The 25,771-nt window shown below is 42.8% G+C and overlaps 4 protein-coding genes across 4 annotated transcripts; all 4 read left to right on the forward strand.

Moving 5' to 3' along the window:
• The first annotated feature begins 1,734 nt into the window (after window positions 1-1,734).
• LOC140546368 (uncharacterized) lies at window positions 1,735-19,889 on the forward strand. Its single transcript, XM_072669558.1, has 2 exons — window positions 1,735-2,117; window positions 19,472-19,889. Exons 1-2 carry the CDS (start codon window positions 1,735-1,737, stop codon window positions 19,887-19,889), a joined length of 801 nt encoding a protein of 266 aa, XP_072525659.1.
• On the forward strand, window positions 2,627-3,131 carry LOC140547196 (histone H3-like). Its single transcript, XM_072670784.1, has 2 exons — window positions 2,627-2,633; window positions 2,704-3,131. Exons 1-2 carry the CDS (start codon window positions 2,627-2,629, stop codon window positions 3,129-3,131), a joined length of 435 nt encoding a protein of 144 aa, XP_072526885.1.
• On the forward strand, window positions 11,588-11,962 carry LOC140547064 (histone H2B). The gene has a single exon (XM_072670585.1). The coding sequence runs from the start codon at window positions 11,588-11,590 to the stop codon at window positions 11,960-11,962; it is 375 nt and encodes a 124-aa protein (XP_072526686.1).
• A 508-nt stretch (window positions 19,890-20,397) lies between the features above and the next one.
• LOC140546369 (histone H3-like) lies at window positions 20,398-20,902 on the forward strand. The gene is made up of 2 exons (XM_072669559.1): window positions 20,398-20,404; window positions 20,475-20,902. Exons 1-2 carry the CDS (start codon window positions 20,398-20,400, stop codon window positions 20,900-20,902), a joined length of 435 nt encoding a protein of 144 aa, XP_072525660.1.
• Window positions 20,903-25,771: the final 4,869 nt, after the last annotated feature.

The raw sequence follows: 25,771 nt of genomic DNA on the forward strand, positions 1-25,771 counted from the left end.
ACGCAACGACGGTGGAAGTCATACTGCGCACACACGGCAACACTGTGCTTTACACACTCCTCAAGGTCGCCTTGCACGACGAGCAAAACAACGCACCCACGTCTCGGATGCCCAGCACGCTCTCGACGAGGCTCTCCTCCAACGCACCGGATAACACTCGCCCAGTTCGTGGCACCTTTTGTCGCCGTTTTCCACCGATTAGCACGCCAAATGCGCCGCCGCCCGTTCGGCACGCCGGTAGCGTGGCACGCTTCGGTGAGCGCCGTATTAAACGCGGCGTCGTTACGCTGCCCTTCCCGTCTTCTCAACACACGGTGGAGCCTCTCGGAGACGAAAGAGCATTTCTACGCTCGCCAAGTTGAGCTTTCACCCATATTTCGCTCGACAAACGCCGAGAGAAAACACAAGTGCGAGACTGTCGCTGCCACACGGCTGTGCGGCATCGAGCGAGTTGAGTCTACAACGTTCTCATGTGGCTTTTAAGGGCCGGCCCCCTCGCTGCAGCGGGAGGTTCTACAGAACGCTGCAGCAGTTTGTGCTCACTCGCGCTCACAGCAAAGCAGAACAATGGCAGAAGTCGCTCCAGCCCCAGCCGCCTCGGCGCCCGCCAAGGCCCCCAAGAAGAAGGCCGCCGCCCGCCCCAAGAAAGCCGGCCCCAGCGTGGGCGAGCTCATCGTCAAGGCCGTCTCGGCTTCCAAGGAGAGGAGCGGCGTGTCTCTCTCCGCCCTGAAGAAAGCCCTGGCTGCCGGCGGCTACGACGTCGAGAAGAACAACTCACGCGTTAAGCTCGCCGTCAAGAGCCTCGTCACCAAGGGCACTCTGGTGCAGACCAAAGGCACCGGCGCGTCGGGCTCTTTCAAGCTTAACAAGAAGCAGACCGAGGCAAAGAAGAAGCCGGCCGCCAAGAAACCGGCACCTAAAGCTAAGAAGCCGGCCGCCAAGAAACCAGCCGCGGCCAAGAAGCCCAAGAAGGTAGCAGCCAAGAAACCCACTGCGGCTAAGAAATCCCCCAAGAAGGCCAAGAAGCCCGTCGCGGCCGCTAAGAAGGCAGCGAAGAGCCCCAAGAAGGCCAAGAAGCCGGCGGCTCCCAAAAAGGCGACCAAGAGCCCAAAGAAAGCCAAAACGGTCAAGCCTAAAGCAGCTAAGCCCAAGGCGGCGAAGGCGAAAAAGGCTGCCCCTAAGAAGAAGTAAACAGTAACGCCGTTTACCTTCATGTCTTGTTTCTCTATTCAACGGCTCTTTTAAGAGCCACCCACAGTTTCATAAAAAAACAGCTTTTTTCCCCCCTTGTTACTGCATAATGAATTGATTGTTAAAAAAAAAAAAAAAACACTCAACACAAAAATAGCTCTCATTACTTTCCCCACACAATAATTATATATGATCAATATATATATATATTTTTGGTTTGGTCATACGTGTTACATTTGAGCGGGAAAGGGAAAGAAAAAGCGGGGCACGAGTGGGGGTAAATGTTTCTTTCTTTAACCCGTTTTCTTTCTTCCTTTCTCTCTCTCGCTCACACAGACACACAGCACGAGAGGAGGAGGGGGTCGGGTAGGAAAGCGAGCAGAGGTGGGAGGACGCTAGAGTCTGACGGCGGAAATGCGATTGGCTGTTGGTGCGCGTAGCTTTTAGCCAATAGGACCGTAGGCGATTTTGCTATATCAACGGCGCTCGTTGGCCGGCGTGCATTATTTCAGCTTTGTTCGACGAACACGACTGACTCGAATCATGAGTGGAAGAGGCAAAACCGGTGGTAAAGCTAGGGCCAAGGCTAAGACTCGTTCGTCCCGCGCCGGACTGCAGTTCCCAGTTGGCCGTGTGCACAGGCTCCTGCGTAAAGGCAACTACGCTGAGCGGGTCGGCGCCGGCGCTCCCGTCTACTTGGCCGCCGTCCTGGAGTATCTCACCGCTGAGATTCTCGAGTTGGCTGGCAACGCCGCCCGCGACAACAAGAAGACCCGTATTATCCCCCGTCACCTGCAGCTGGCTGTTCGTAACGACGAGGAGCTGAACAAACTGCTCGGAGGAGTCACTATCGCCCAAGGTGGTGTGCTGCCCAACATTCAGGCTGTACTGCTGCCTAAGAAGACCGAGAAGACTGTGAAGACAAAGTAAATTGGCGCTCTCCGTTGATTTATCTATACACAAAGGCTCTTTTAAGAGCCACCCATTTTTTCTAAGAAAAGTGCTGCTCCTTTACAAACAACACTACATATTCTTCACGTGATTTCCAACTGCATAAAAAAATAATAGCTTTATGAACCGAGTTATTATATAAACACACTGCCATGCAATACACAATTGCCCTTTTTCATATATTTCACGTACTGAGATCAACACCCTATGCATATGTGCATGTATACACACATTCTCTCGCTCTCTCTCACACACACACACACACACACAGTGTGTTTAATGTTCGCTGTAATGTACAGTACATTGATTAGTTTGATCATATTATTGTTCTTATTATTATATATTCTTTTAATGCTTTTTTTTTCTTTGTTGTTTTGTATTACAGGAGCCCGCCGTTTTGCTTTTAGGTTTGAAAAGAAGACGCCCAATAGTGTGTCAATAGTGTGTGCCGCCCAATGGGAAACGGACAACTTCAAGACGCCCAATGAGCGGCAAGCGGCTTGAAAGCTTAAAAGCCATGTGAAGCGAGCGAGAGCTTATTCTCTTTCTTTTCCCCGAGAGGAGCAGAGTTCAACGCGATGGCAAGAACCAAGCAGACCGCTCGTAAGTCCACCGGTGGCAAGGCCCCGAGGAAGCAGCTCGCCACCAAGGCTGCCCGCAAGAGCGCCCCAGCCACCGGCGGCGTGAAAAAGCCTCACCGTTACAGGCCCGGCACCGTGGCTCTGAGGGAGATCCGCCGCTACCAGAAATCTACTGAGCTGCTGATCCGTAAGCTGCCCTTCCAGCGGCTAGTGCGTGAGATCGCGCAGGACTTCAAGACTGATCTCCGCTTCCAGAGCTCCGCCGTCATGGCCCTGCAGGAGGCTAGCGAGGCGTACTTGGTGGGTCTGTTTGAAGATACTAACCTGTGCGCTATCCACGCCAAGAGAGTCACCATCATGCCTAAAGACATCCAGCTGGCCCGCCGTATTCGCGGAGAGCGCGCTTAAACAGAGCGCTTCGACGTTTACCTGAAATACCCAACGGCTCTTTTAAGAGCCACCTACCCGTGTCCGCGCCGAAACAGCAAATGTCCGCCTCACCTCGGTGTTGCGTTTATATAATGTAAGGCTATTATGACGCGCGCGCGCTTCTAAGTTCCATAGGGCTGCGCGAGCAAAACCAGCCGTAAGACAGTGGTTGTAAAGTTTAGCAAAAAAAACAACAACTAATATATATGTGTATATATATATTATACCGTTTTGTACAACATTTCACATCAAAATCGCCATATTTAACATGTGTTTTAATACATATTAATACGTTTCTTTAAATACCTATCAATATGATTATACATATTTAATAGTTTGGAAACAGTTCATTCACCCCAGCAAAAAGTTGAAGCCACTGCTACTTCAGTAGAACACTACACTTTACACTATGTAGTGTTTAGGCCGGTTTTGGCCTATTACAAACGGCATTTGACATGGATGGAGCGTGGATCCCACCGCGTGGTGAAACTATACAACTGCAAGCACAGTTTCAGAGAGCAATGTATGTGTATATTTATATAATGAGAGCTTGATTTTGGGTACCTACGTTTCATACATATGCAAAATGAGTTTGATTCCATAGAGAGTAAGCGAGACCAGCTGTGGGGCCGCAGTAAAGGAGTTAAGTGTATATTCCGGAGAGGACCACCGTTGTTGTGGGAACGCAGACATATGTCATGGATGGAGCGTGGATGCCATCGTGTGGTCAAACTAGGCAAATGCAAACGTTAACTACGTAGATTTATTCGTGTATGTGTGTGAATGTAACAGCTTTTTTCATTTGATAGATGGTTGTGAACTCCAGTACGTCTACTAAATCATTTGTATTGCGGTGTTATTTTGGTTAGTGTTTTTTAAAGTACATTTTAAAAAATGTTTCTATTGAAGCATACTTCAGTTCAGGGCATTTTAGTAGCCAGCATGGTTACCAGTTCTCATGCTGCCAGGCAATGAAATGGAAACTTAATTTAGGGTAATTTTATACACATTAAATATGATTGTTAACTGCACCAACAAATCTAAAAAGTAATTACGTGTCTTACGTGATGATTTTCGTTTGGGCTTGGGTTTCATTTCAACAATATGCTAACGATAACATACTCCAGACTGTATAATCTCCTTCCACAACTAGATAAAATGTCTTGTTTTGAAGAACGCTTGATAGAAGTCTTTAATAAAGGCACTTTATTAGCCATCATGACAACCAAACAGCATGCAGTTATGTAAAAAGCCACCAATTTACTCACTGCTAGAAGCCATTGAGACAAACTATAGAGTAGTGCACTTCTATGTAGGACCTTTATTTCCTTTTCTTTAGAGCCCTTAAACTCTGTGTATTAGCTTATATTGAGGTTACCATAATAATCATAAATCAGTAAAAAACACCGCTCATCTGCTATCAAGACCTGACCGAGGAGCTGGAGGCCAGTGGAGCAAAGCTAAAATATGGAAAAGCATACGCACCCTCAAATTGGTGCAAAAAAAAATAAATAATAATTTTAATCATTCAAGGCATAGGTAAGTAACAAATGAATACAAAAGTGCTAACAAAAGTGAATGAAAAGCCAGCCGTACTCACTTGTGAATTCGCTTTTTTGATTTTGCTTCTTTAAACGTCTCTGTGGACCAAAAAAAAAAGATTAATTGTTTTACATTTTAACCACACGATGGCATCCACGCTCCATTTACGTACTATGACCACAGACTTAAAGCTTAGCCCTGAAACTCCATCAGAAGCCTAAAAGACTTGACTAGAGAAGTGCACTTCTGTGTAGTGTATACAGTGTAAGGGATTTAGGAAGTGCCCTATTGCAAACGTCACCGTTGTTTTGGTATCGTGGATATATGTCATGGATGGAGCGTGGATGCCATCGTGTGGTCAAACTCGCAAATGCAAACGCTAAAAACATAGATGTATACGTGTATGTGTGTGAATGTTACAGCTTTTACATATGACAGATGGTTGTGAACTCCAGTAAGTCTACTAAGATCTACCAAGGAACATTTGGGCATTTTAGTAGCCAGCATGACAACCAGTTGTCATGCTACCAGGCAATGAAAACTTAATTTAGGGCACTGCAATTTTTATACACATTAAATATGATTGTTAACTGCACCAATACATCTAAAAAGTCATTACATGTCTTGCGGGATGATTTTTGTTTGGGTTTTAACAATATGCTAATGATAAAGTAGGACAGAATTTTTTTTTACTCCAGACTGTATTACCTCCTTCCACAACTCGATCAAATGGCTTTAGATAAAGAATCCTTGATAGAAGCATTCTTTATTTAAGGCACTTTTTTATCAGTTAGGTAAAAAGCCAACAATTCGCTCACTACTATAAGCCATTGAGACAAACTGTAGAGTAGTGCAATTCTATGAATGACGTTTTTCCCCTCCCCCTTTAGAGCCCTTAAATTCTATGCTGTATGGTTATGTGTATGTATGTATGCATCAGCTTATATTGAGGTTAACATAATAATCATAAATCAATAAAGAACACCGCTCATCTGCTATCAAGACCTGACTAAGGAGCTAGAGGCCAGTGGAGCAAAGCTACAATTACGAAAAGCATACGCACCATCGGTGCAAAAAAATCATTTTAACCTGCCAGGTTTAGGTCAGAGACTTTCTTCAAGGCATAGGTAAGTAACAAATGAATACAAAAGTGCTAACAAAAGTGTATCAAAAGCCAGCCGTACTCACTTGTGAATTAGCTTTTTTGTGCTTCTCAAATTGAACTCTTTCTCTTCTTTCTGATTTTGCTTCTTTAAATGTCTCTGTGGACCAAGAAAAAAAAAACTAAAAAAAAAGATGAATTGTTTTATATTTTGCAGATTTACATTTTGACCACCAGATGGCATCCACGCTCCATTCACGTACTACGACAACAGACTTAAAGCTTAGCCCTGAAACTCCATCAGAAGCCTAAGGGGTAGGTCTAGCCAAACTGCTTCCCCTCACCCTGACTTCATCATGAGCTCTACACTTACTTTGCTTACCACAATGTCTTTCCATATTTCTTTATCATCCACTAACTGCAACATATGATAAAAGCAACATTACTTAAAGCAACATTAACTCCCTCTGTGTTTATCTAATCTAGCATGACTTTTATTAGAAGATGTAAAGCGAGCCTGAGAAATCCAAGGGGTAAACATGTAGTTTTAGTTGGCCTCATTAGGAGCTTTTCCCTTGTATGCAATAATATACCATTTATTCGATTTGTGTTTGTTCTTTCTTTCTTTAAATGTCTCTGTGGACACTATATCTTTAACTTGTAGTGTATTAGATTAACGACTACAATTCCCATGATGCCTAACTAAAGATTTTTTTGCACCGATGGTGCATATGCTTTTCGTAATTGTAGCTTTGCTCCACTGGCCTCTAGCTCCTTAGTCAGGTCTTGATAGCAGATGAGCGGTGTTCTTTATTGATTTATGATTATTATGTTAACCTCAATATAAGCTGATAAAACCTTGCCAAATAAAATTATTTTTGCACAGATTTAATTGTGTGGGTATGAGACATGTTAGTATTATTCCTACATTCACTTCTCATTGGTGAAGATCTTCTCTAATGGCCAATGTCAGTGTTAACACTTTACTGTACATCCTATACATTTGCACTCCTGGACACTACTAACACTTTATTATTATTACCTAATAATACAGTGTTATTATTAAATTTTTATGTATCGTCATCTGTCCACTTCATTTCTTATTTTTCATAACTGCACTGTCCTTCATCTGCAGTTAGTTTCAAATGCATTTTCACATGTATTCTATTTATCTGTCTATCTATCTATCTTGCAGTGTGGGTTCTAACTAGACAAAGGACTCCAAAAGTCATGTTTGTGTTTTTAAACCACAGTATTGACTTTGTCCTCATGTAACTCATGTATAGTGTAACTGGGTATCTCAGTATCTTCACCTGGATTTATTGATCCAAAACTGTAGTTTAGTGATGTCAAGGTTCAAATGTTTAAAGTCATGTCATGTTGAATGTTGTGAGGGAATACGTCTGAAAATATATGGAACCTGGCCTGGCAGATACATATTCTGACCACCAGATGGAATCACTACTCCATTCACGTTCTGCAACTACATAGTCTTAGGGCCTAGCCCTGAAACTCCATCAGAAGCCTAAGAGGTAGGTCCAGCCGAACTGCTACCACTCATCCTGACTTCATCATGAGCTTTACACTTACTTTGCTCACCACAATTTATTTCCTTCCTTTCTCTTCCACTAACTGCTAACCAATATGACTTTAGAAGAAGATTTATTAGAAGATGTATAGTGAAAACCTGAGGAATCCAAATGGTGTGGGTTTAGTTTAAGTTGGCCTTGTTTTATTTTATGTGCAGAAATATGTCAGTGGTGGTGGTTGTGTGTGTGTGTGTGTGTGTGTGTGTGTGTGTGTGTGTGTGAGAGAGAGAGAGAGAGAGAGAGAGAGAGAGAGAGAGAGAGAAAGAGCTTGATGCATACTTATTCAATCTGACAGAAAATACAAACCCTGTACTGGTTTGTGTTTGAGCAATATGTGTTGACAAAGAAAAAAAGAACAAATTACTGGTTGAATCTATAAAACACTATGCTTCCTTTAAGTGTGTCTATGTCAATGTGTCAATGACACAATGTGTCTTTATCCTGTAGTGTCAAGATCAAGGACTACAATTCCCATGATGCCTAACTACAAGTTCAGCCTATTGACACACGTGCCATGTATTAGGACTAATCACGTGTTGTTTTAGAACGTTTTCGAAAAGTATAGATGACGTACAGTGTTTTATTGATTCAACCATTCATGTGATCCGGCTCTTTAATTCTTGAATTTGATTTATTGTTGTACTGGGTTGTTGGCGTTGTATTTTCTAAACGTTGCAAACCCTTTGTATGTGGATTTACTTGTTCAATATGTTGTCATGGAGCCTGTCTCTCTCTCTCTATCTCTGTCTATCTCTCTATGTATACATATCTATCTACCTACCTACCTTCCTACCTACCACCCTCCCTCTCTTCATCTAATGATGAAATCCGATAACTGCACGTCCAGTCACAGTAAAAAGTAAACCGTGTGCCATGGTGTACAGTAGTGGGCTGATCTCAGTGTGTGCTTGTTTTATGCTTGCAAGGTCGTAACCCTAGTACTAAATAGCCATTTATGTCATTTATTCAGGCATTCAGGTGCATTGAGGGAGGACACGTACTCTTGTCGTGTGTGTGTGTGAAATAATCGCTACGCACGTTAGAATGGCGTGATGTAGTGTGACTTTGTTGTATACGAGACCGAGGCGCACATGGCGACAGCCATCAGAGGGGAGTGGACGGCTGACCGAGGTATTTGTCGTGTTAAGACCTATGTTAACTACTTTTAATGTTCATACATGTGAAACGTCGTCTTTACATGACGACATGTGAGTCATTACACTTTGCGTTGCTTTGTGGAATAGGCGTGAGCTGGAGACTGGACCTGGTCAGCTCCGTTGTGTCGCTGTTGGCACGATAACGTTTGCTAACTTGCCAAAAATGAAGTGGATACTGAAATCCGATAAGTCGATTTTGCGGAGAGCCTAAAGTTGTACACCCAGTCACAGCAAATCGACGTAGAACTGCCGTTGCTGGATCTATGTGTGGAGTTGTACATAGCTTGGAGCCAGCTTAGCGATTAGCAGCGTGGCTAACTCGGCCAGCATAAACAGTAAAGCACAAATATGAGCCTAATTATGAGGGGTCATTATTTATTGACCACAGTGCAGTGCCACATGCGGAGTTGTAGCATAAAAGTACGCAATACAGCCGTGATTTGTGGCTGTTGAGTGATTTGAGTTAACTTGCTTTTTCAGGTCCACACATGAGCTAACATAGCGATTAGCATGCTAGCTAACTCGGATGGTACAAACAATAGCATTACGCCAGCGAGTGTAAATACCTGTCAGATAAATACACACTCGCTCGAGTCAGTCAAGTTTTATTATGAAACCGTGTATATAGCTAGCAACATTTTATACGTTTACTGCCGTGGTTGAAATCGAGAAGCCACCTCGGAGAGTAGCATGATGGCTAGGTGTCTAAAAATTAATCACAAAAATAACGATATTACGGACACGTGCGTAGTTCTCTATATTGTTATTTGGAGCAAGTGAGGGAGAAACAGTCGTGCTTAAACCCGGCTACCAGCAGCGTATCTTCTGGTTTTCAGAGCTGGGCGGCCTGTGTAGCTTGCTAGCTAGTGTTTTGTTTACAAAAGATTATTTTCGTTATTAGCTAGTTGCCGAAACGGCATCGGTCAACCGAAAAAACGAACAAACAAAAAAACAATGCAATTTCGCTCGTTGGCCAATAGTTAAACAGTAAAAAAGCTCAGAAAAAGCTATGACATTAGAACCGGAGTTGCACTGTCCAATTCCCAAGCAGCTCACTACTCCCTATGGAGTGCACGGTGTCACGAAAAAACGCTGTGCACTAGGGAGTAGTGGAGTGCGGTTTAGGATCGCCCCAGGTGTACGAAGGAAGACTTCATGCATGGAGCATGGGGTGTCATCCTGTGGTAAAACACGGAAAGATTATATATATATATATATATATATATATATATATATATATACACTTGGCGTTATTATTGTAGTAATTGATTTTTAGAAAACAGTGCATAAATGTTTATTTACAAAGGCCACATGGCCCCTATCCACTTCTTACAGTGACTCAAAGTAGGCTCATACACAGCCTCACTAAACAGTTCATCTTATGCCTAGGTCACTGAATTGTATGAATTTATTCAGTTATTTATTTATTTAAGATTTCGCCATAAGACCAATCTATTTCAGAAATGATTTTAGCTCTTAATTGCAGTTTAGGTTACTTCGTCATTATATGGTCAAGCAGGTCTGGAGCTAGGCTGTAGGTTTCAAAGCTAAATCATGTTGAGTTAAAGTATTCACAGTGAAGGTTATGCATGATCCAAAGTGTGCTGCGTTATTTTGAACATGAGTACATCCAGAGAGAACGGAATTCTGGTTGACTGTATTTTGTATGGCTACCCACTCAGTGGCTATACAGCAAAACAAGCGTTCTGCACACGTACAGAGTATGAGGCGGAGCTGATGTACTGTGACGTCGCTCGGTTCCCTTGCTTTCATTTAGGTCCTATAGAGGGGTATAATTGGCGTGCCTCGGGTGCTCCAGCTTTATAGATTCTCTTCTCGTCGACTGAGAAAAGAAGCAGCTAGGATGTCCGGCAGAGGCAAGGGCGGCAAAGGCCTTGGAAAAGGAGGCGCCAAGCGTCATCGTAAAGTGCTTCGCGATAACATCCAGGGTATCACAAAGCCGGCTATTCGCCGTCTGGCTCGTCGTGGTGGCGTCAAGCGTATCTCCGGTCTGATCTACGAAGAGACCCGCGGTGTGCTCAAAGTGTTCCTGGAAAACGTGATCAGGGACGCAGTCACGTACACTGAGCATGCCAAAAGAAAGACCGTCACCGCTATGGATGTGGTGTACGCCCTGAAGCGCCAGGGACGCACTCTGTACGGATTCGGAGGTTAAACGCTCGGCCTGAACAGCTCTAAACCCAACGGCTCTTTTAAGAGCCACTCACAAATCCAGCAAAAGAGCCTGTTTCTAATCTTAGCTTGTTTGTTTCAAATAAGGCAGTTTCCCGGATACTCTGTATTAAGAATGTAATATACGGGAAGAGTACATATATGTTACTTTGTATATATGTATTGTTTTACACCCCCCCCGTATGCGTTGGTAAAATCAGAACTATACGTCTTAATAAATCCTGATAGTCGCCGTCAACGCCGCTGTGGCGAAAAACAGATTAAGCCCTGTAGATTAAAAATGCGCGGGAAGGCGAACAAAGAGTTGATCATATTTGTTTGTTTCAATAAAGTCAATGATGGTGGTTATGAATCTCCCGGTTACTTTGTTAAGAAGCTCATTTTCAGGAGGAAAAAACATAATTTATATATAATATTTATATATATATATGACATTATATTCTTATATAATAATGTGATTATTATATAAGAATACATATTGTTTTCCATTTACCCCGTTTGCGTTGATTAAATCAGAATTATACAGAACATCGCCGTCAACGCCGCTTTGGCGAAAAATAATGTGCCGCCTGCACGGTGGGTACAAATGCGCGGGTAGGCGAACAAAGAGAATGCTGCTCAGGGGAGGGGGAAGGGAGGAGGAGAAAAAAGGGAGGGGAGGGGAGGGGAGGGGAGGGGAGGGGAAAAGGGAGTGTGGGGGGTTGGGAAGAAGCGAGCGGACAATTGTTGTCCAATGGTCGTACGACGGCATTCTAAAGGCGGTACCTTCTTGTATTAGAATGCCAGAGTCTAAATAATGTGGGAGCTTATCGCCTCCTCCTCATTCTTCAGTCTTACTCGACGAGGAGCAGTATGCCTGAGCCAGCTAAGTCCGCGCCCAAGAAGGGATCCAAGAAAGCCGTGACCAAGACGGCCGGGAAAGGAGGCAAGAAGCGCAGAAAGTCCAGAAAGGAGAGCTATGCCATCTACGTGTACAAGGTGCTGAAGCAGGTCCACCCTGATACCGGTATCTCCTCCAAAGCGATGGGCATCATGAACTCGTTCGTGAACGACATCTTCGAGCGCATCGCCGGTGAGTCTTCCCGTTTGGCTCATTACAACAAACGTTCTACTATCACCTCTAGGGAGATCCAGACCGCTGTGCGTCTGCTCCTTCCCGGTGAGTTGGCCAAGCACGCCGTGTCCGAGGGCACAAAGGCCGTCACCAAGTACACGAGCTCCAAGTAAATGGTGATAGCGGCGTAATCCAAACCCAACGGCTCTTTTAAGAGCCACCCACGGCTTTTTCGAAAGAGCAGTTTTATTCAAGAACAAAGTCGCCGATGGTAAGCTATAATACTAATTATTATTATTATTAATATTATTATTATTTTTTTTTCCCCCCATGAGTGCTTCTGCAGCCATTATTGTAAAAGGAATGCCCTTCAGTGTATGTATGTATGTAAATCAACTTACTTAGTTGTTTGTCTGCATTTAATTGGTATAGTATACTAAGATTCAGGGGCAGAGCAGCAAACTAAAATACTGTGCCATACTAACTGTATGGCGTGGGGTTGTAATGCTAAGTGGGATAAATGAAGCTGCACATCACCTGTGAAAGACCAGTCCAGAGGAGATCAGCCTTACAGGTGGGGAATAGTGAGGCAGGAAACCATACTAGGGTTGACTTGAAGCCTAGAACTATACACTTGATCTTTGTAATGAAAGCTGTCTAGTATATATAACCAGGCATACGGTTAGGAAAGAGAGGAAATAAGTATCTCCACAAGCTTTTTTTTGTTGGGTCACAGAAGGGTGAAGTTATTCAAAGCCTTAGGTTTATGGTGAGATTTGAGTGAGCAAGAATAGGTTCAGAGCTAGACTTTTGATGTAGAGGGTCGGAGCAAGGCAAAAGGACGAGGGTAGAGTAAGTAAAATAGTATGGCGGTCAAAGGCCTCAGGTTTATGATGAAGGTGGATTGAGTTAAAGTGACCGTGAGCTTAGGCCTTTGCCTTAGGATACAAAGGAAGGTTCAGTAAAAGTGAATTTCAGCATTAGCCATCAGCCTGATGATTTGGATACACATGGCCTCGGCCTACTGAGGAATGCACATCTAAGTAGAATGGTCATGACTGCATGGAATGGGTTAAATGAAAGTAAAAGTTTAAAAATAATAATTTGGTGTGTTGCTTATTGAGATAGAGGGAGGGATGGGGTTAATTTGTTTTAGGACAAGAATGAGATTGGAGTTGTTTCATGTGAGGGGTTTGAATGAGGATGGAGTGATTTTGTTTAATGGTTGGAGGAAGGATGGGGTTATTTCATTTTAGGTTTTGTGAGAGAAGGTGGTGGGGTTTGTATTAGAGTATGAATGGAAATGGGTTATTTTATTTTGGGGTTAGACGGCGGATGGGGTTATTTGGTTTCATGGTTAGAATGATGTTAAGGTTATGTTGTACTAGGTTAAGAGGGAGGACAGAGTTATTTTGTATTAGGACTACTTGGTTTGGTCACAAAAAGATGAATTTGGTTGAAGCCTTAGGTTAATGGTGAGATTCGATCGAGCAAGAATAGGTTCAGAGCTAGACTTTTGATGTAGAGGGTCGGAGCAAGGCAAAAAGACGAGGGTAGAGTAAGTAAATTTAGGTAGCGTAAGTAAAAAAGTATGGCGGTGAAAGTGTTTAGTGCAGATGTGATCTAGGAAGAGTGAGTAACAGCAGCTTTGTAAACAAGGCCTCAGGTTTATGATGGAGGTGGATTGTGTTAAAGTGACTGTGAGCTTAGGCCTTTGCCTTAGGAAGGTTCAGAAAAAGTGAATTTCAACATTGGCCATCAGCCTGATGATTTGGATACACATGGCCTCGGCCTACTGAGGAATGCAGATCTAAGTAGAATGGTCATGACTGCATGGAATGGGTTAAATGAAAGTAAAAGTTTAAAAATAATAATTTGGTGTGTTGCTTATTGAGATAGAGGGAGGGATGGGGTTAATTTGTTTTAGTACAAGAATGAAATTGGAGTTGTTTCATGTGAGAGGTTCGAATGAGGATGGGGAGTGATTTTGTATAATGGTTGGAGGAAGGATGGTGTTATTTCATTTTAGGGTTGGAGAGAGAAGGTCGTGGGGTTTGTATTAGAGTATGAATGAAAATGGGTTATTTTATTTTGGGGTTAGACGGCGGATGGGGTTATTTGGTTTCATGGTTAGAATGATGTTAAGGTTATGTTGTACTAGGTTAAGAGGGAGGACAGAGTTATTTTGTATTAGGACTATTTGGTTTGGTTCACTAAAAGATGAATTTGGTTGAAGCCTTAGGTTAATGGTGAGATTCGAGCGAGCAAGAATAGGTTCAGAGCTAGACTTTTGATGTAGAGGGTCGGAGCAAGGCAAAAGGACGAGGGTAGAGTAAGTAAAATAGTATGGCGGTCAAAGACCTCAGGTTTATGATGAAGGTGGATTGAGTTAAAGTGACGGTGAGCTTAAGCCTTTGCCTTAGGATACAAAGGAAGGTTCAGTAAAAGTGAGTTTCAACATTAGCCATCAGCCTGATGATTTGGATACACATGGCCTCGGCCTACTGAGGAATGCACATCTAAGTAGAATGGTCATGACTGCATGGAATGGGTTAAATGAAAGTAAAAGTTTAAAATAATAATTTGGTGTGTTGCTTATTGAGATAGAGGGAGGGATGGGGTTAATTTGTTTTAGTACAAGAATGAGATTTGAGTTGTTTCATGTGAGGGGTTCGAATGAGGATGGATTGATTTTGTATAATGGTTGGAGGAAGGATGGGGTTATTTCATTTTAGGGTTTGTGAGAGAAGGTGGTGGGGTTTGTATTAGAGTATGAATGGAAATGGGTTATTTTATTTTGGGGTTAGACGGCGGATGGGGTTATTTGTTTTCATGGTTAGAATGATGTTAAGGTTATGTTGTACTAGGTTAAGAGGGAGGACAGAGTTATTTTGTATTAGGACTATTTGGTTTGGTTCACTAAAAGATGAATTTGGTTGAAGCCTTAGGTTAATGGTGAGATTCGAGCGAGCAAGAATAGGTTCAGAGCTAGACTTATGATGTAGAGGGTCGGAGCAAGGCAAAAGGACGAGGGTAGAGTAAGTAAAATAGTATGGCGGTCAAAGGCCTCAGGTTTATGATGAAGGTGGATTGAGTTAAAGTGACCGTGAGCTTAGGCCTTTGCCTTAGGATACAAAGGAAGGTTCAGTAAAAGTGAATTTCAGCATTAGCCATCAGCCTGATGATTTGGATACACATGGCCTCGGCCTACTGAGGAATGCACATCTAAGTAGAATGGTCATGACTGCATGGAATGGGTTAAATGAAAGTAAAAGTTTAAAAATAATAATTTGGTGTGTTGCTTATTGAGATAGAGGGAGGGATGGGGTTAATTTGTTTTAGGACAAGAATGAGATTGGAGTTGTTTCATGTGAGGGGTTCGAATGAGGATGGAGTGATTTTGTTTAATGGTTGGAGGAAGGATGGGGTTATTTCATTTTAGGTTTTGTGAGAGAAGGTGGTGGGGTTTGTATTAGAGTATGAATGGAAATGGGTTATTTTATTTTGGGGTTAGACGGCGGATGGGGTTATTTGGTTTCATGGTTAGAATGATGTTAAGGTTATGTTGTACTAGGTTAAGAGGGAGGACAGAGTTATTTTGTATTAGGACTACTTGGTTTGGTCACAAAAAGATGAATTTGGTTGAAGCCTTAGGTTAATGGTGAGATTCGATCGAGCAAGAATAGGTTCAGAGCTAGACTTTTGATGTAGAGGGTCGGAGCAAGGCAAAAAGACGAGGGTAGAGTAAGTAAATTTAGGTAGCGTAAGTAAAAAAGTATGGCGGTGAAAGTGTTTAGTGCAGATGTGATCTAGGAAGAGTGAGTAACAGCAGCTTTGTAAACAAGGCCTCAGGTTTATGATGGAGGTGGATTGTGTTAAAGTGACTGTGAGCTTAGGCCTTTGCCTTAGGAAGGTTCAGAAAAAGTGAATTTCAACATTGGCCATCAGCCTGATGATTTGGATACACATGGCCTCGGCCTACTGAGGAATGCAGATCTAAGTAGAATGGTCATGACTGCATGGAATGGGTTAAATGAAAGTAAAAGTTTAAAAATAATAATTTGGTGTGTTGCTTATTGAGATAGAGGGAGGGATGGGGTTAATTTGTTTTAGTACAAGAATGAAATTGGAGTTGTTTCATGTGAGAGGTTCGAATGAGGATGGGGAGTGATTTTGTATAATGGTTGGAGGAAGGATGGTGTTATTTCATTTTAGGGTTGGAGAGAGAAGGTCGTGGGGTTTGTATTAGAGTATGAATGAAAATGGGTTATTTTATTTTGGGGTTAGACGGCGGATGGGGTTATTTGGTTTCATGGTTAGAATGATGTTAAGGTTATGTTGTACTAGGTTAAGAGGGAGGACAGAGTTATTTTGTATTAGGACTATTTGGTTTGGTTCACTAAAAGATGAATTTGGTTGAAGCCTTAGGTTAATGGTGAGATTCGAGCGAGCAAGAATAGGTTCAGAGCTAGACTTTTGATGTAGAGGGTCGGAGCAAGGCAAAAGGACGAGGGTAGAGTAAGTAAAATAGTATGGCGGTCAAAGATCTCAGGTTTATGATGAAGGTGGATTGAGTTAAAGTGACGGTGAGCTTAAGCCTTTGCCTTAGGATACAAAGGAAGGTTCAGTAAAAGTGAGTTTCAACATTAGCCATCAGCCTGATGATTTGGATACACATGGCCTCGGCCTACTGAGGAATGCACATCTAAGTAGAATGGTCATGACTGCATGGAATGGGTTAAATGAAAGTAAAAGTTTAAAAATAATAATTTGGTGTGTTGCTTATTGAGATAGAGGGAGGGATGGGGTTAATTTGTTTTAGTACAAGAATGAGATTTGAGTTGTTTCATGTGAGGGGTTCGAATGAGGATGGAGTGATTTTGTATAATGGTTGGAGGAAGGATGGGGTTATTTCATTTTAGGGTTTGTGAGAGAAGGTGGTGGGGTTTGTATTAGAGTATGAATGGAAATGGGTTATTTTATTTTGGGGTTAGACGGCGGATGGGGTTATTTGTTTTCATGGTTAGAATGATGTTAAGGTTATGTTGTACTAGGTTAAGAGGGAGGACAGAGTTTTGTATTAGGACTATTTGGTTTGGTTCACTAAAAGATGAATTTGGTTGAAGTCTTAGGTTAATGGTGAGATTCGAGCGAGCAAGAATAGATTCATAGATATTTTTTTGATGTAGAGGGTCGGAGCAATGCAAAAGGACGAGGGTAGAGTAAGTCAAATAGTATGGCGGTCAAAGGCCTCAGTTTTATGATGAAGGTGGATTGAGTTAAAGTGACGGTGAGCTTAAGCCTTTGCCTTAGGATACAAAGGAAGGTTCAGTAAAAGTGAGTTTCAACATTAGCCATCAGCCTCATGATTTGGATACACATGGCCTCGGCCTACTGAGGAATGCACATCTAAGTAGAATGGTCATGACTGCATGGAATGGGTTAAATGAAAGTAAAAGTTTAAAAATAATAATTTGGTGTGTTGCTTATTGAGATAGAGGGAGGGATGGGGTTAATTTGTTTTAGGACAAGAATGAGATTGGAGTTGTTTCATGTGAGGGGTTCGAATGAGGATGGGGAGTGATTTTGTATAATGGTTGGAGGAAGGATGGGGTTATTTTATTTAGGGTTGGAGAGAGAAAATGGTTATTTTCTATTAGGGTTAAAATGAAAAATGGGGTTTTAGGGTTTAAATGAGCTTGGGTTTATTTTGTATTGGGGTTAGAGTGAAGGTGCAGTTATTTTGTATTAGGCTTGAAAAAGGGCATGATAGTTTTATGTTATGTTTAGAATAAGTTTTGTCTTTTTTTTTTTGTTATTTTGTTTTTTGTGTTTTAGGGTTGGGGGGGTGTATGCAGTTATTTTGTGTTAGGGTTAGTATGAGATTTTTGGCTATGGTATATTGGGTGTGTTACGAGTGCGTATTAGGGGACCTATGGAGATCCGTTCCGAGTGTGGAAGCGCCGGTGACAAAGACGCATCGACGGTGGAAGTCATACTGCGCACACACGGCAACACTGTGCTTTACACACTCCTCAAGGTCGCCTTGCACGACGAGCAAAACAACGCACCCACGTCTCGGATGCCCAGCACGCTCTCGACGAGGCTCTCCTCCAACGCACCGGATAACACTCGCCCAGTTCGTGGCACCTTTTGTCGCCGTTTTCCACCGATTAGCACGCCAAATGCGCCGCCGCCCGTTCGGCACGCCGGTAGCGTGGCACGCTTCGGTGAGCGCCGTATTAAACGCGGCGTCGTTACGCTGCCCTTCCCGTCTTCTCAACACACGGTGGAGCCTCTCGGAGACGAAAGAGCATTTCTACGCTCGCCAAGTTGAGCTTTCACCCATATTTCGCTCGACAAACGCCGAGAGAAAACACAAGTGCGAGACTGTCGCTGCCACACGGCTGTGCGGCATCGAGCGAGTTGAGTCTACAACGTTCTCATGTGGCTTTTAAGGGCCGGCCCCCTCGCTGCAGCGGGAGGTTCTACAGAACGCTGCAGCAGATTGTGCTCACTCGCGCTCACAGCAAAGCAGAACAATGGCAGAAGTCGCTCCAGCCCCAGCCGCCTCGGCGCCCGCCAAGGCCTCCAAGAAGAAGGCCGCCGCCCGCCCCAAGAAAGCCGGCCCCAGCGTGGGCGAGCTCATCGTCAAGGCCGTCTCGGCTTCCAAGGAGAGGAGCGGCGTGTCTCTCGCCGCCCTGAAGAAAGCCCTGGCTGCCGGCGGCTACGACGTCGAGAAGAACAACTCACGCGTTAAGCTCGCCGTCAAGAGCCTCGTCACCAAGGGCACTCTGGTGCAGACCAAAGGCACCGGCGCGTCGGGCTCTTTCAAGCTTAACAAGAAGCAGACCGAGGCAAAGAAGAAGCCGGCCGCCAAGAAACCGGCACCTAAAGCTAAGAAGCCGGCCGCCAAGAAACCAGCCGCGGCCAAGAAGCCCAAGAAGGTAGCAGCCAAGAAACCCACTGCGGCTAAGAAATCCCCCAAGAAGGCCAAGAAGCCCGTCGCGGCCGCTAAGAAGGCAGCGAAGAGCCCCAAGAAGGCCAAGAAGCCGGCGGCTCCCAAAAAGGCGACCAAGAGCCCAAAGAAAGCCAAAACGGTCAAGCCTAAAGCAGCTAAGCCCAAGGCGGCGAAGGCGAAAAAGGCTGCCCCTAAGAAGAAGTAAACAGTAACGCCGTTTACCTTCATGTCTTGTTTCTCTATTCAACGGCTCTTTTAAGAGCCACCCACAGTTTCATAAAAAAAACAGCTTTTTTCCCCCCCTTGTTACTGCATAATGAATTGATTGTTAAAAAAAAAAAAAAAAAACACTTAACACAAAAATAGCTCTCATTAGTTTCCCCACACAATAATTATATATGATCAATATATATATATATTTTTGGTTTGGTCATACGTGTTACATTTGAGCGGGAAAGGGAAAGAAAACGCGGGGCACGAGTGGGGGTAAATGTTTCTTTCTTTAACCCGTTTTCTTTCTTCCTTTCTCTCTCTCGCTCACACAGACACACAGCACGAGAGGAGGAGGGGGTCGGGTAGGAAAGCGAGCAGAGGTGGGAGGACGCTAGAGTCTGACGGCGGAAATGCGATTGGCTGTTGGTGCGCGTAGCTTTTAGCCAATAGGACCGTAGGCGATTTTGCTATATCAACGGCGCTCGTTGGCCGGCGTGCATTATTTCAGCTTTGTTCGACGAACACGACTGACGCGAATCATGAGTGGAAGAGGCAAAACCGGTGGTAAAGCTAGGGCCAAGGCTAAGACTCGTTCGTCCCGCGCCGGACTGCAGTTCCCAGTTGGCCGTGTGCACAGGCTTCTGCGTAAAGGCAACTACGCTGAGCGGGTCGGCGCCGGCGCTCCCGTCTACTTGGCCGCCGTCCTGGAGTATCTCACCGCTGAGATTCTCGAGTTGGCTGGCAACGCCGCCCGCGACAACAAGAAGACCCGTATTATCCCCCGTCACCTGCAGCTGGCTGTTCGTAACGACGAGGAGCTGAACAAACTGCTCGGAGGAGTCACTATCGCCCAAGGTGGTGTGCTGCCCAACATTCAGGCTGTACTGCTGCCTAAGAAGACCGAGAAGACTGTGAAGACAAAGTGAATTGGCGCTCTCCGTTGATTTATCTATACACAAAGGCTCTTTTAAGAGCCACCCATTTTTTCTAAGAAAAGTGCTGCTCCTTTACAAACAACACTACATATTCTTCACGTGATTTCCAACTGCATAAAAAAATAATAGCTTTATGAACCGAGTTATTATATAAACACACTGCCATGCAATACACAATTGCCCTTTTTCATATATTTCACGTACTGAGATCAACACCCTATGCATATGTGCATGTATACACACATTCTCTCGCTCTCTCTCACACACACACACACACACAGTGTGTTTAATGTTCGCTGTAATGTACAGTACATTGATTAGTTTGATCATATTATTGTTCTTATTATTATATATTCTTTTAATGCTTTTTTTTTCTTTGTTGTTTTGTATTACAGGAGCCCGCCGTTTTGCTTTTAGGTTTGAAAAGAAGACGCCCAATAGTGTGTCACCGACGCATTGCCGGCCGCCCAATGGGAAACGGACAACTTCAAGACGCCCAATGAGCGGCAAGCGGCTTGAAAGCTTAAAAGCCATGTGAAGCGAGCGAGAACTCATTCTCTTTCTTTTCCCCGAGAGGAGCAGAGTTCAACGCGATGGCAAGAACCAAGCAGACCGCTCGTAAGTCCACCGGTGGCAAGGCCCCGAGGAAGCAGCTCGCCACCAAGGCTGCCCGCAAGAGCGCCCCAGCCACCGGCGGCGTGAAAAAGCCTCACCGTTACAGGCCCGGCACCGTGGCTCTGAGGGAGATCCGCCGCTACCAGAAATCTACTGAGCTGCTGATCCGTAAGCTGCCCTTCCAGCGGCTAGTGCGTGAGATCGCGCAGGACTTCAAGACTGATCTCCGCTTCCAGAGCTCCGCCGTCATGGCCCTGCAGGAGGCTAGCGAGGCGTACTTGGTGGGTCTGTTTGAAGATACTAACCTGTGCGCTATCCACGCCAAGAGAGTCACCATCATGCCTAAAGACATCCAGCTGGCCCGCCGTATTCGCGGAGAGCGCGCTTAAACAGAGCGCTTCGACGTTTACCTGAAATACCCAACGGCTCTTTTAAGAGCCACCTACCCGTGTCCGCGCCGAAACAGCAAATGTCCGCCTCACCTCGGTGTTGCGTTTATATAATGTAAGGCTATTATGACGCGCGCGCGCTTCTAAGTTCCATAGGGCTGCGCGAGCAAAACCAGCCGTAAGACAGTGGTTGTAAAGTTTAGCAAAAAAAACAACTAATATATATGTGTATATATATTATAACGTTTTGTACAACATTTCACATCAAAATCGCCATATTTAACATGTGTTTTAATACATATTAATACGTTTCTTTAAATACCTATCAATATGATTATACATATTTAATAGTTTGGAAACAGTTCATTCACCCCAGCAAAAAGTTGAAGCCACTGCTACTTCAGTAGAACACTACACTTTACACTATGTAGTGTTTAGGCCGGTTTTGGCCTATTACAAACGGCATTTGACATGGATGGAGCGTGGATCCCACCGCGTGGTGAAACTATACAACTGCAAGCACAGTTTCAGAGAGCAATGTATGTGTATATTTATATAATGAGAGCTTGATTTTGGGTACCTACGTTTCATACATATGCAAAATGAGTTTGATTCCATAGAGAGTAAGCGAGACCAGCTGTGGGGCCGCAGTAAAGGAGTTAAGTGTATATTCCGGAGAGGACCACCGTTGTTGTGGGAACGCAGACATATGTCATGGATGGAGCGTGGATGCCATCGTGTGGTCAAACTAGGCAAATGCAAACGTTAACTACGTAGATTTATTCGTGTATGTGTGTGAATGTAACAGCTTTTTTCATTTGATAGATGGTTGTGAACTCCAGTACGTCTACTAAATCATTTGTATTGCGGTGTTATTTTGGTTAGTGTTTTTTAAAGTACATTTTAAAAAATGTTTCTATTGAAGCATACTTCAGTTCAGGGCATTTTAGTAGCCAGCATGGTTACCAGTTCTCATGCTGCCAGGCAATGAAATGGAAACTTAATTTAGGGTAATTTTATACACATTAAATATGATTGTTAACTGCACCAACAAATCTAAAAAGTAATTACGTGTCTTACGTGATGATTTTCGTTTGGGCTTGGGTTTCATTTCAACAATATGCTAACGATAACATACTCCAGACTGTATAATCTCCTTCCACAACTAGATAAAATGTCTTGTTTTGAAGAACGCTTGATAGAAGTCTTTAATAAAGGCACTTTATTAGCCATCATGACAACCAAACAGCATGCAGTTATGTAAAAAGCCACCAATTTACTCACTGCTAGAAGCCATTGAGACAAACTATAGAGTAGTGCACTTCTATGTAGGACCTTTATTTCCTTTTCTTTAGAGCCCTTAAACTCTGTGTATTAGCTTATATTGAGGTTACCATAATAATCATAAATCAGTAAAAAACACCGCTCATCTGCTATCAAGACCTGACCGAGGAGCTGGAGGCCAGTGGAGCAAAGCTAAAATATGGAAAAGCATACGCACCCTCAAATTGGTGCAAAAAAAAATAAATAATAATTTTAATCATTCAAGGCATAGGTAAGTAACAAATGAATACAAAAGTGCTAACAAAAGTGAATGAAAAGCCAGCCGTACTCACTTGTGAATTCGCTTTTTTGATTTTGCTTCTTTAAACGTCTCTGTGGACCAAAAAAAAAAGATTAATTGTTTTACATTTTAACCACACGATGGCATCCACGCTCCATTTACGTACTATGACCACAGACTTAAAGCTTAGCCCTGAAACTCCATCAGAAGCCTAAAAGACTTGACTAGAGAAGTGCACTTCTGTGTAGTGTATACAGTGTAAGGGATTTAGGAAGTGCCCTATTGCAAACGTCACCGTTGTTTTGGTATCGTGGATATATGTCATGGATGGAGCGTGGATGCCATCGTGTGGTCAAACTCGCAAATGCAAACGCTAAAAACATAGATGTATACGTGTATGTGTGTGAATGTTACAGCTTTTACATATGACAGATGGTTGTGAACTCCAGTAAGTCTACTAAGATCTACCAAGGAACATTTGGGCATTTTAGTAGCCAGCATGATAACCAGTTGTCATGCTACCAGGCAATGAAAACTTAATTTAGGGCACTGCAATTTTTATACACATTAAATATGATTGTTAACTGCACCAATACATCTAAAAAGTCATTACATGTCTTGCGGGATGATTTTTGTTTGGGTTTTAACAATATGCTAATGATAAAGTAGGACAGAAATTATTTTTACTCCAGACTGTATTACCTCCTTCCACAACTCGATCAAATGGCTTTAGATAAAGAATCCTTGATAGAAGCATTCTTTATTTAAGGCACTTTTTTATCAGTTAGGTAAAAAGCCAACAATTCGCTCACTACTATAAGCCATTGAGACAAACTGTAGAGTAGTGCAATTCTATGAATGACGTTTTTCCCCTCCCCCTTTAGAGCCCTTAAATTCTATGCTGTATGGTTATGTGTATGTATGTATGCATCAGCTTATATTGAGGTTAACATAATAATCATAAATCAATAAAGAACACCGCTCATCTGCTATCAAGACCTGACTAAGGAGCTAGAGGCCAGTGGAGCAAAGCTACAATTACGAAAAGCATACGCACCATCGGTGCAAAAAAATCATTTTAACCTGCCAGGTTTAGGTCAGAGACTTTCTTCAAGGCATAGGTAAGTAAGAAATGAATACAAAAGTGCTAACAAAAGTGTATCAAAAGCCAGCCGTACTCACTTGTGAATTAGCTTTTTTGTGCTTCTCAAATTGAACTCTTTCTCTTCTTTCTGATTTTGCTTCTTTAAATGTCTCTGTGGACCAAGAAAAAAAAAAACTAAAAAAAAAGATGAATTGTTTTATATTTTGCAGATTTACATTTTGACCACCAGATGGCATCCACGCTCCATTCACGTACTACGACAACAGACTTAAAGCTTAGCCCTGAAACTCCATCAGAAGCCTAAGGGGTAGGTCTAGCCAAACTGCTTCCCCTCACCCTGACTTCATCATGAGCTCTACACTTACTTTGCTTACCACAATGTCTTTCCATATTTCTTTATCATCCACTAACTGCAACATATGATAAAAGCAACATTACTTAAAGCAACATTAACTCCCTCTGTGTTTATCTAATCTAGCATGACTTTTATTAGAAGATGTAAAGCGAGCCTGAGAAATCCAAGGGGTAAACATGTAGTTTTAGTTGGCCTCATTAGGAGCTTTTCCCTTGTATGCAATAATATACCATTTATTCGATTTGTGTTTGTTCTTTCTTTCTTTAAATGTCTCTGTGGACACTATATCTTTAACTTGTAGTGTATTAGATTAACGACTACAATTCCCATGATGCCTAACTAAAGATTTTTTTGCACCGATGGTGCGTATGCTTTTCGTAATTGTAGCTTTGCTCCACTGGCCTCTAGCTCCTTAGTCAGGTCTTGATAGCAGATGAGCGGTGTTCTTTATTGATTTATGATTATTATGTTAACCTCAATATAAGCTGATAAAACCTTGCCAAATAAAATTATTTTTGCACAGATTTAATTGTGTGGGTATGAGACATGTTAGTATTATTCCTACATTCACTTCTCATTGGTGAAGATCTTCTCTAATGGCCAATGTCAGTGTTAACACTTTACTGTACATCCTATACATTTGCACTCCTGGACACTACTAACACTTTATTATTATTACTTAATAATACAGTGTTATTATTAAATTTTTATGTATCGTCATCTGTCCACTTCATTTCTTATTTTTCATAACTGCACTGTCCTTCATCTGCAGTTAGTTTCAAATGCATTTTCACATGTATTCTATTTATCTGTCTATCTATCTATCTTGCAGTGTGGGTTCTAACTAGACAAAGGACTCCAAAAGTCATGTTTGTGTTTTTAAACCACAGTATTGACTTTGTCCTCATGTAACTCATGTATAGTGTAACTGGGTATCTCAGTATCTTCACCTGGATTTATTGATCCAAAACTGTAGTTTAGTGATGTCAAGGTTCAAATGTTTAAAGTCATGTCATGTTGAATGTTGTGAGGGAATACGTCTGAAAATATATGGAACCTGGCCTGGCAGATTCATATTCTGACCACCAGATGGCATCACTACTCCATTCACGTTCTGCAACTACATAGTCTTAGGGCCTAGCCCTGAAACTCCATCAGAAGCCTAAGAGGTAGGTCCAGCCGAACTGCTACCACTCATCCTGACTTCATCATGAGCTTTACACTTACTTTGCTCACCACAATTTATTTCCTTCCTTTCTCTTCCACTAACTGCTAACCAATATGACTTTAGAAGAAGATTTATTAGAAGATGTATAGTGAAAACCTGAGGAATCCAAATGGTGTGGGTTTAGTTTAAGTTGGCCTTGTTTTATTTTATGTGCAGAAATATGTCAGTGGTGGTGGTTGTGTGTGTGTGTGTGTGTGTGTGTGTGTGTGTGTGTGTGTGTGTGTGAGAGAGAGAGAGAGAGAGAGAGAGAGAGAGAGAGAGAGAGAGCTTGATGCATACTTATTCAATCTGACAGAAAATACAAACCCTGTACTGGTTTGTGTTTGAGCAATATGTGTTGACAAAGAAAAAAAGAACAAATTACTGGTTGAATCTATAAAACACTATGCTTCCTTTAAGTGTGTCTATGTCAATGTGTCAATGACACAATGTGTCTTTATCCTGTAGTGTCAAGATCAAGGACTACAATTCCCATGATGCCTAACTACAAGTTCAGCCTATTGACACACGTGCCATGTATTAGGACTAATCACGTGTTGTTTTAGAACGTTTTCGAAAAGTATAGATGACGTACAGTGTTTTATTGATTCAACCATTCATGTGATCCGGCTCTTTAA

This window comes from Salminus brasiliensis, chromosome 24 (genome assembly GCF_030463535.1).
Source record: "Salminus brasiliensis chromosome 24, fSalBra1.hap2, whole genome shotgun sequence".
NCBI lineage: Eukaryota > Metazoa > Chordata > Actinopteri > Characiformes > Bryconidae > Salminus > Salminus brasiliensis.

Excerpts from the sequence above, each read along its gene's own strand:
- LOC140546368 (XM_072669558.1), top strand. The coding sequence starts at position 1,735 with ATGAGTGGAAGAGGCAAAACCGGTGGTAAAGCTAGGGCCAAGGCTAAG. Across the intron at positions 2,118-19,471 it reads GAGAAGACTGTGAAGACAAA|CTTTGTTCGACGAACACGAC; the intron begins GTAAATTGGCGC and ends GCATTATTTCAG.
- LOC140547064 (XM_072670585.1), top strand. The coding sequence starts at position 11,588 with ATGCCTGAGCCAGCTAAGTCCGCGCCCAAGAAGGGATCCAAGAAAGCC.